Source organism: Neomonachus schauinslandi, chromosome 8 (genome assembly GCF_002201575.2).
Source record: "Neomonachus schauinslandi chromosome 8, ASM220157v2, whole genome shotgun sequence".
Lineage (NCBI taxonomy): Eukaryota > Metazoa > Chordata > Mammalia > Carnivora > Phocidae > Neomonachus > Neomonachus schauinslandi.
Genome location: NC_058410.1, coordinates 112,618,660 through 112,628,013, shown reverse-complemented (window position 1 = coordinate 112,628,013; position 9,354 = coordinate 112,618,660). Strand labels below are relative to the sequence as shown.

At 52.9% G+C, this 9,354-nt stretch overlaps 1 protein-coding gene across 2 annotated transcripts; it reads left to right on the top strand.

Annotated features, from left to right (window-relative positions):
• The first annotated feature begins 2,062 nt into the window (after positions 1–2,062).
• PIM1 (Pim-1 proto-oncogene, serine/threonine kinase) lies at positions 2,063–6,899 on the top strand. 2 transcript variants are annotated; one of them, XM_021684612.2, is made up of 6 exons: positions 2,063–2,534; positions 2,640–2,746; positions 2,855–2,905; positions 2,997–3,363; positions 4,933–5,109; positions 5,875–6,899. In XM_021684612.2, the coding sequence occupies exons 1-6, from the start codon at positions 2,453–2,455 to the stop codon at positions 6,030–6,032; spliced, it is 942 nt and encodes a 313-aa protein (XP_021540287.1). In that variant the 5' UTR covers positions 2,063–2,452; the 3' UTR covers positions 6,033–6,899. The 2 variants fall into 2 exon arrangements, with proteins under 2 accessions (XP_021540287.1, XP_021540286.1); XM_021684611.2 differs by having other exon boundaries at positions 2,976–3,363.
• The last annotated feature ends 2,455 nt before the right edge of the window (positions 6,900–9,354 follow it).

Sequence of the window (9,354 nt, the reverse complement as noted above, 5' to 3'; positions counted from 1 at the left end):
TGGACGATGAAGAATGCTTGGAGTTATTTAACGATCAGGTCATCCTGAAGGCTGGAAAGGCTTTAATTAAAAGTGAAGAGGTGAGGGCATCCTCAGAACAGGTTGAATGACTCTGCAAAGGCAGAATGTCTGGAAGGTGCTAGGTGAGTGGGAGCATGTGGGGATGGTCCAGCAGGGCTTGAAAAAGCAGAGGGAGGGTAAAGGGGATTGGAAGTGCTGGGTCACATACATTTCCACTTGATGTCTTACTCAGTACCAAGGACAGTTTTAGACCCTGATAACAGGAAATCTTTGAATACTCTGAGTTGAATTTGGGTCATTTCATCTCTTCCTCCTTCAGCTGTTGTATGAACCTCTGTCATCCTACTTATGTTTCATTTTCCTATCTGCAAAAAGGGAATAATTCTTGTTCTCTTGGGTTTTCTCCTAGTTATAAAAAATGAGAGGCCATAGTACACAAACTGATCTATCTTATACAAGATAGATTCCTAAAAGCTGTAAAATATCTGGGCACATCTTTATAAAATGAGCACTGTAGAAAACTTTCAATGAAGCATTTAAATTCATTAATGATTGCTATATACTATAACAGATCCTGGAACCTCATTTCTCCTCTAAGTGGTAGGAACTTGAAAAATATTAAAATGGGATGCAGTAGGCTTTCAGTTACTTAGGCCACTGACAATTCAATTTATGGATTACATAGAATTTTAATTTACTCATTTCACACGTCGTTATCAACTCTACATGAAGTTTAAAAGGACAAAGGATGAAAGTGGAATTGGCCAGTTTTCCGTGTTATTTCCATGGTGGGGCAGAGAGTGGGGGGATTTCCTTTGAGACAAGACTCGGTGCAGCCAATAATTGCTAGTATTGCCAGACTGGTAATAACAGGCTGATGAAAAGGTGAATACAACGTGAAAACTCTGATTAAATCAAGCGCACCCTCCCACCCTCGTTTTACAGGAGGAATTTTCCTCTCTCCCCGGCCCTCACAGAAGGGGCTGAGACAGCATCTGGCATCATAATACGAACATTTGTTTCGTGATTCCTCTTTACCGGGCACTCTTAACACACCACTTCTTAGGAATCAGGACTCACTGGTACTTTTCTGCATTTTTTACATAAACGTCGTCTTGAGAATCTGGGGGCTGATTTTTTCACCAGCTGTCAGAACCGGGATCTGGACCCCTCCCCCGAATACGCCGAGCTCTCCCCCAGTTTTATTCCAGGCCTGTGACACCTCCACTCCCTCGGTGAAACCGCCGTGACTCACATCTTGCAGATCCGTCGCCCCCCACGCGCCCCCAGCACACAACCCCCGAGGACCCAACCCGAGCCCACAGCGCCTCGTGAACACGCCCAAGCCGACTTGGAGGTCTCGGGTCTGAGTCACACAGAAGGACCACCCTCGTCGGCATTCCCCCCCGCCCAGTCCCTCACACCCCGGCGCGCCGGCCGCCCGGTCTCCCCGCCTGACACACCGACGCCCGTCGTCTCTGCGTAACTTGTTATGCTCCAGCTCGAGCCCTTGACCCAAAAACCTCCGAGAAACAGAGAGCCGCAGAGCCGGCCTCGGGCGGCCTTTGATGGCTTTGTTATTGTTTGGGTTTGAATCGATACGCCCCTCCCCATCCTTCCTCCCTCGCCGCTCGACACCCAGCTCCCGCCTCCACTCACGCCCCGCGCCCCTCCCCCTCCATTTTGGCGCCTTTTCCTTCCCGCCACGTCGTGGAGGCGTAGAGACCATTCTGACCGCGAAGGCGGGGCGGGGCGTGGGCGTGGCGCGCCGCGTTATGCAGATCAGTCGGCTTCTGGTTGGCTGGAGACGGGCCGGCGGGGGCGGGGCCGGGGCGCGGCGACTGAGCGCGCGGGGCGGGGGCCGAGGGGAGGCGCCCTGTCCCGCCGCTTCCCCACCCCCTCTCCTCCCTCCTCGGGTCCGGCAGCCCGGCTCCCCGCCTAGGCCTCCCGGAGAGGCCCCGCCCCATCCCCGCCCGCCCGCGCGCCCCCCCACCCGCCGGCGCGCTCCGCCCCTTTACTCCTGGCGGCTGGGCGAGCCGGGCGTCTGCTGCAGCGGCCGCGGTGGCGGAGGAGGCCCGAGAGGACTTGGCGGCAGCGGCGGCGGCGGCGGCGGCGGCGGGACCGGCAGAAGCAGCAGCAGCTACAAGCTCCCAGTGCCGCGGCGCTGCCGCACGAGCCCCACGAGCCGCCCACCCCGCCGCCCTCGGCGCTCCCTGACCCCACCGGCGTGTCCGCCAGCCGCCAGCCCCGGCAGCGCCCCCAGTCGTCCTCCGACTCGCCCTCGGCCTTCCGCGCCAGCCGCAGCCGCAGCCGCAACGCCACCCGCAGCCTCAGCCCCAGCCTTAGGCACAGCCACCGGCACAACCCTAGCCCCAGCTCCTGCTGCAGCTCCTCCAGACACAGTTCCTACGCCGACACCCTGGAGGTGGGGATGCTCTTGTCCAAAATCAACTCGCTTGCCCACCTGCGCGCCGCGCCCTGCAACGACCTGCACGCCACCAAGCTGGCGCCCGGTGAGCGCCCCCCCCAGCCCGAGGTGGCGAGGCGGCTGGACCCCTAGGGTGAGAGCTGGGGGTTCGCGGGCCGGCACTGAGTCCCCTGTGCCTCCCCTTTCCTAGGCAAGGAGAAGGAGCCCCTGGAGTCGCAGTACCAGGTGGGCCCGCTACTGGGCAGCGGCGGCTTTGGCTCGGTCTACTCAGGCATCCGTGTCGCCGACAACTTGCCGGTGAGTGGGCGCCCCGCCGTGGGGAGGGCGCGCTGGGCAGGGGGGCGCCTGGGTGTGCTTTGGCCCTGGCGGGAGGATCTCAGGGGGACTTGGGGGGGGGGGTTTCAGGTGGCCATCAAGCACGTGGAGAAGGACCGGATTTCCGACTGGGGAGAACTGGTGAGTGCCCTGGAGGGAGCGACCCCTAGGATGGGTGGGACGAGGGGCACCCTCCGACTCCCGCACTAAGGCAGCCCCCTCGCCCCTGCAGCCCAATGGCACCCGAGTGCCCATGGAAGTGGTCCTGCTGAAGAAGGTGAGCTCGGGCTTCTCCGGCGTCATCAGGCTCTTGGACTGGTTCGAGAGGCCCGACAGTTTCGTCTTGATCCTGGAGAGGCCCGAGCCGGTGCAAGACCTCTTCGACTTTATCACGGAAAGGGGGGCCCTGCAGGAGGAGCTGGCCCGCAGCTTCTTCTGGCAGGTGCTGGAGGCTGTGCGACACTGCCACAGTTGCGGGGTGCTCCACCGCGACATCAAGGACGAGAACATCCTCATCGACCTCAATCGCGGCGAGCTCAAGCTCATCGACTTCGGGTCGGGGGCGCTGCTCAAGGACACCGTCTACACGGACTTCGACGGTGAGCCAGGCCTGGGGGGGGAGCTGCCGGGGGGGAGGATCTGCCCAGGTGACTTGGCCTTGCCTGGAGGCCTCGGCCGGCTTCCCTCTCCGGCCCTTTGTAAAGGTCATCGGGCCGTCTGGCTCGATGCTAGCAGGGGTGGGGCGAAGGAGAGCTTCCCAGCGTAGTAGAGCCGGAGATTTCCAGCCAGCTGAACCTGTCATGTTTCTGGCATGATTTTATTTTTTAAGTGGAATTCAGTGGGTTCCAAGCTTTCCCGATGAATAAGAGGTTGTGGGCAACCGGCCGTAGCCCAGATTTCTGAAGTCTGACCCAGTTTCCCCGCCAGTAAAAGGATGGGGGGTGGGAGAGGGCGGGAGAGATGAAAATTGATGCCGGTTTTGTAATTTTTGTTTTGTGTTCTAAAGGAGTTTTCTGTAAGGTTAGTTTGTAGAGCTGCAGTTTTTCTCCCCTTTGATCTAGGGACGGATAAAGGAGTAGAAACAGTTTCACTAAATATTTTTGTTGAGCTTTTTCTTTTATTTATTTTTTGGCGTTGAGGGGTGAGGGAGTCGGGAATGAATGTTGTGAAATTAGATCTCTTGCTGGTTTTGAAAATTAGTTGGGTGTCTCTGCAGAGAGGATGAACAACCTATCCTAGGGAGGGGCTTGGAGCGGGTTCTTTCAGAAAAGATGGAATAGAGAGCCTGAGATCAAAGCAAAGGAGGGTGGGTCGTCATCTGAGCGGTTTAACCTAACAAACGACAGCCTTTCAAAACTTGTGACTGGGGCTTGTGGTTTGTGTTTATTTGCCCTTGGAGGACGCTGGGTTGGGCTGCATTTTTTTGTATTTAACAGTTAATGGCTGGCCGGGTCCTCCCTTGTTTTTTCCTCTGAGTCTTTGCTGCCCCCTGGTGAGCACAAGCGGGATGGCCCCCACTTTTTTTTTTTTTTTTACAACCCAAAGTTTGTAAACAGGAATCACGTGGTCTGAAACCCGCTCTGCAGCTCTACCTTTCCAGTGAGGGGAAGAGAGAGGGTGTGGGTATCTGCTTCTGCACGCATAGGGTGGGGAGGAAGCCTCCTAAAGGGCACCCTGACTTAAGATACAGTATATTGTGTAAGTGCCCTCGACTGGATCGTATCTGAGAGGAGATCTCACCCAGGCACTTGGGCCACCTTAATGCAGTTTAAGGATAGTCTGTGGGATACCTCCCTTGATTGTGTGTAGACATTCATCCCTTCATCCCATTGTGGGTGGTCCTAACAAACACACGCCTCAGGCTTTGGGTTTGTGGCCAGCCCTGTTTGTTTCTTGGAGCAGTTTTATAAAGAATTTTGGTTTATGGTCTGGACCGGTAGGGAGGTGGGTGGGTAAGCTTTGGGTTGGAGAGATGCTATAAGCCACTCATCCACTCCTTTTAGCCTACTGGGAAAATGAAGTTAGCACAGCTCCTGTCCTGGGAGAAGTAGAGGGGTGTTCTGTTTTGTTTTAAGGAGTCGTCAATCAGTATACCACTGAGTATGTGAGTTGCTTTGTTTTATTTTTGCTACAAGTATGTTCTCCTTTTCTGTTCCCCCGGCTCCCAGGGACCCGAGTGTATAGTCCTCCAGAGTGGATCCGCTACCATCGCTACCACGGCAGGTCGGCGGCCGTCTGGTCTCTGGGGATCCTGCTGTATGACATGGTCTGTGGAGATATTCCTTTTGAGCACGATGAGGAGATCATCAGGGGCCAAGTTTTCTTCAGGCAGAGGGTCTCTTCAGGTAACTTTTGGGAAGCCCCCTGTTGAGGAGAAGGAGGAATCACAAGGCAGTTAGTCCTCAGGGGACAGTCTCTGAATTCTGGAGAGCATCACCTCTCCAGGGGATGCCACAGCCCTTGGCTTAGCAGTCCTAGGCCAGTGAATCTGGAGCGCTGGCCCTCAGGAATTGAATGGTTTGCACTTACGCGTTCTTTGAGAGGTCAGAGAAAGAGCATGTGTGAGGATATTAAGAAAAGACCCATCTCGTTTCAATGAAAGGTTTTTTGTTGTTGTTTTTTTTGAAGTACCAACAGTCCCTATCCCTCAACTCCTGGTTGTTTTGCCAGGGAGTGAAAAGTTTAGGGTTCTTTGAGCCTTCTCCCTTAAGGCAGACTCTCTAAATATTGCGGTTCCAGTGACCTCATTGTGGGTGGTGTTCATATTTGTAAGTTGTAGGTGAATTGAATCACCTCATCATGCTCACTGATGTCTCATCAAAATCCCTTGTCATCATTCTTCCTATTTCTAGTGAGTGGGTGTCGTGGGAAAGGCCCCAGCTATTGAAGTTTGAAAACCACAGGTTTAAGAGGGGAGCTTTTTTTTTTTTTTAGCTGAAAGCAGATTGGAGGATCCAGATCTTACCTTTCCATTGAATTAATAAGAGTTCTAGAAGTTCCTGGTCTCTCTTGGACCCCAGACTTGTGGGCCCCTGGGAAGCAAATTAGCAAGACCTTTGCATTGCAAAAACAAGTTGAGTCATACATAACCTCTGTCTTGTTTTCTGCAGAGTGTCAGCATCTCATTAGATGGTGCTTGGCCCTAAGACCATCAGATCGGCCATCCTTCGAAGAAATCCAGAACCATCCATGGATGCAAGATGTCCTCCTGCCCCAGGAAACAGCTGAGATCCATCTGCACAGCCTGTCACCAGGACCCAGCAAATAGCAGCTTTTCTGGCAGGTTCTCCCCTCCCCCGTCAGACCCTCGAGGGAGGGGAAGCTTCTGTTTCCAGCTTCCCGAGTACCAGTGACACTTCTCGTCCAAGCAGGACAGTGCTTGATAACAGGAACATTTACAACTCATTCCAGACCCCAGGCCCCTGGAGGTTGCCTCCCAACAGTTGGTGGGGAGAGACTCCACTCCAGGTGTCGTAGGCCTCAAATCCCCCTGTAGATGCTCTCTCTTTCTCACAGACGTCCAGCATTGCTGGGCTCCGCAAACTCCCGGGGGTGGGGGTGGGGGGGTCAGAACCCTGCCATGGAACTGTTCCCTTCATCACGAGTTCTGCTGAATGCCGCGATGGGTCGGGTAGGGGGAAAACGGGTTGGGGTGGGATAGGACTAGCACCATTTTTAAGTCCCTGTCACCTCTTCCGACTCTTCTGAGTGCCTTCTGTGGGGACTCCGGCTGTGCTGGGAGAAATACTTGAACTTGCCTCTTTTACCTGCTGCTTCTCCAAAAATCTGCCTGGGTTTGGTTCCCTATTTTTCTCTCCTGTCCCCCTCCCCCCATCCTTTATATGAAAGGTGCCATGGAAGAGGCTACAGGGCCAAACGCTGAGCCACCTGACCTTTTTTCTGCCTCCTCTAGTAAAACTGCGAGTGAACTGGTCTTCCTTTTTGGTTTTTACTTAACTGTTTCAAAGCCAAGACCTCACACACACACACAAAATGCACAAACAATGCAAATACAACAGAAAAACTGTAAATGTGTGTACAGTTGGCATGGTAGTGTACAAAAGGATTGTAGTTGATCTAATCTTTTTTAATTTTGCCTTTAAGTTATTTTACCTGTTTTTGTTTTGTTGTTTTTGGTGGGTTTTTTTTTTTTTTTTTTTTTGGAAAAGATGCGCATTCTAACCTGGAGGTCAACGTTATGTATTTATTTATTTATTTATTTGGTTCCCTTCCTGCTCCAAGCTTCCACGGCTGCTGCCATAGTTTTCTTTCCTCCTTTCCTCCTCTGACTTGGGGACCTTTCGGGGAGGGCTCGCTCTGTTAGGGTGATGGGTGACGGGACTCAGGCAGGACAGCTGCTACAGCTCCCTGACAGCCGCGGGGGGGGGCCCCTCACCGACTTCCCCCAAGCGGGGGCGGGTTCCGTGGGGCGCGGGGGTGGGCATCGCTGACTGGTGTATATAGCATAGATATATGAAAAGCAATTCTGGATGGTGTGCCTTCCGGATCCTCTCTGGGGCTGTGTTTTGAGCAGTATGTAGCCTGCTGGTTTTATCTGAGTGAAATACTGTACAGGGGAATAAAAGAGATCTTATTTTTTTTTTTTTTTATACTTGGCGTTTTTTGAATAAAAACCTTTTGTCTTAACTTGTGGCTCTTAAGTGTTGTCCGTGCAGAGGTGTGCTCATTTACTGAACACTTAGGAAGTGCCTACAGAACTTGAAGCCCAAATCTGGTTTCCTTCAACAGGTCTCCTGGGATAGCCACCTTTCTGAAGTAAAGATGTGGCCAAAGGGGGCGCCTGGGTGGCTCAGTTGGTTAAGCGACTGCCTTCGGCTCAGGTCATGATCCTGGAGTCCCGGGATCGAGTCCCGCATCGGGCTCCCTGCTCGGCAGGGAGTCTGCTTCTCCCTCTGACCCTCCTCCCTCTCGTGCTCTCTGTCTCTCATTCTCTCTGTCTCAAATAAATAAATAAAATCTTTAAAAAAAAAAAAATAAGATCTCTTTTAGGATGTGGCCAAAGGGTAGGAGTGGGGGGCAATCTTGGATGGACAGAATTGGGCCCCCGGGTTCCAACCTCTGTTGCCCCCATGCAAATTCTAGAGCTGCGCTAACAGGAAGGGTGGCCGTTCCCCGGTTGCGCTGGGCACCTTTCATGGGAGAGCCACTTACGACTAGGGGCAGTGGAACTAGAGAACATTGCCATCACTGCGGAAAGTTCTATTGGACAGGGCTGACCTAGAAATAGCCAACAGCTCTATTGCTAAACTGACGAAGCTTCCTGCTGCCGTCTCTCCTAGCAGCAAGACGTTTTGGGCACGTACATGTGACACGACACATGTTAAAAGCTTACTGAGAAACCAGAGAACCTGTATTACTCTCGGTTCCCGATTCAAGTTCCCTTCACCTTTAGTGTGGGGTTGGGTCATTAATAGATGGGTGGAAATGTTTTTGACCTAAGCAGACCTGGGTTTTCCCCCTCCATTTGCTTTACAGACCTTAGAATGGGAGTAGATGAAATGTTAGCTCTGCCGTCTTCCTACTGCTTGTGCTGGGATCCGTATTTTTAGTCTGATTTCTCTGCAGGAATCTTGAAGGCCCTTGTCCTTTTTGTGAGTTTAATTTTTTTGAAGTTGACCCTACCCCTAATGTGGGGCTCCCAGCTCACGAGACCAAGAGTCTCATGCTCTACCGATACAGCCAGCCAGGCGCCCCTGTGAGAGTTTAGTTTAAACTGGGTGGCAGAACCCGAATCCACTTAGTGCACATGGCCTAAATACATCCTGCTAGGCAGCATGCTGGAGCGTCTGCTGCTGTTAATTTGCATATTAAGTATTAGTAAATTCCCCCCCCCCCCCCCAAATAAGCCTCAGCAGCAGTTCTAACATTCTTCCTTGCCTCGTGGGTCATCCGCGTGCGCCCTCCCCTCGGTGCACGCACACACCCTCGGGACACTGGTCAGAGGCTGTCTTGTCAGGTTGCTGGAGGGGGCCAGGTCACAATAACTTCTCACTCGTTGTCTACCCTTAAGCTTGGACTCGGTCCCAAGCCCCAGGCAGGAGAGAAAGGAAGGATTTCTCGGTTTTGGGGGCTGATTTCCCGAGTTCCTCTTTTCTCCCCACCCCCACCCAAGCACACACACCAACTTCCAATCTCGCGGAGCATGAGTGTTGTATGCCTCATCCTTTCCAGTAAAGTTGACACTTGAACACTTAAAAGTTGCTCCAAACTTCTAACGAAATCTTGCAAAGCTCCACCCATCTCTCCCTTGAAGTGAATTTCTGGCAGTTTCCCCATCCTCTTGAGACTGCTAGGGGTGATGGAAGACAGTGTCTCTTTGAAGAAATAACATATTGTGCTCCTAATGAGTGCAGGATATGAGGGGTTGTATGGGAAGGGTGAAAGCACATTTAGTCTCTTGTCACTGGCAGCTGACAATCTAGTGTGGAAAGGGAGTTGATGACTAAGACGCCTATGGCCACAGGAATACTGGGGGTGTGGAGGCGGGAGCGATGGTTATGAGCATTGGCTTGGGATTCACTCTTAAGCTTTGATTCTACCACTATTGCCTGGATCCCTTAGACAAGTTC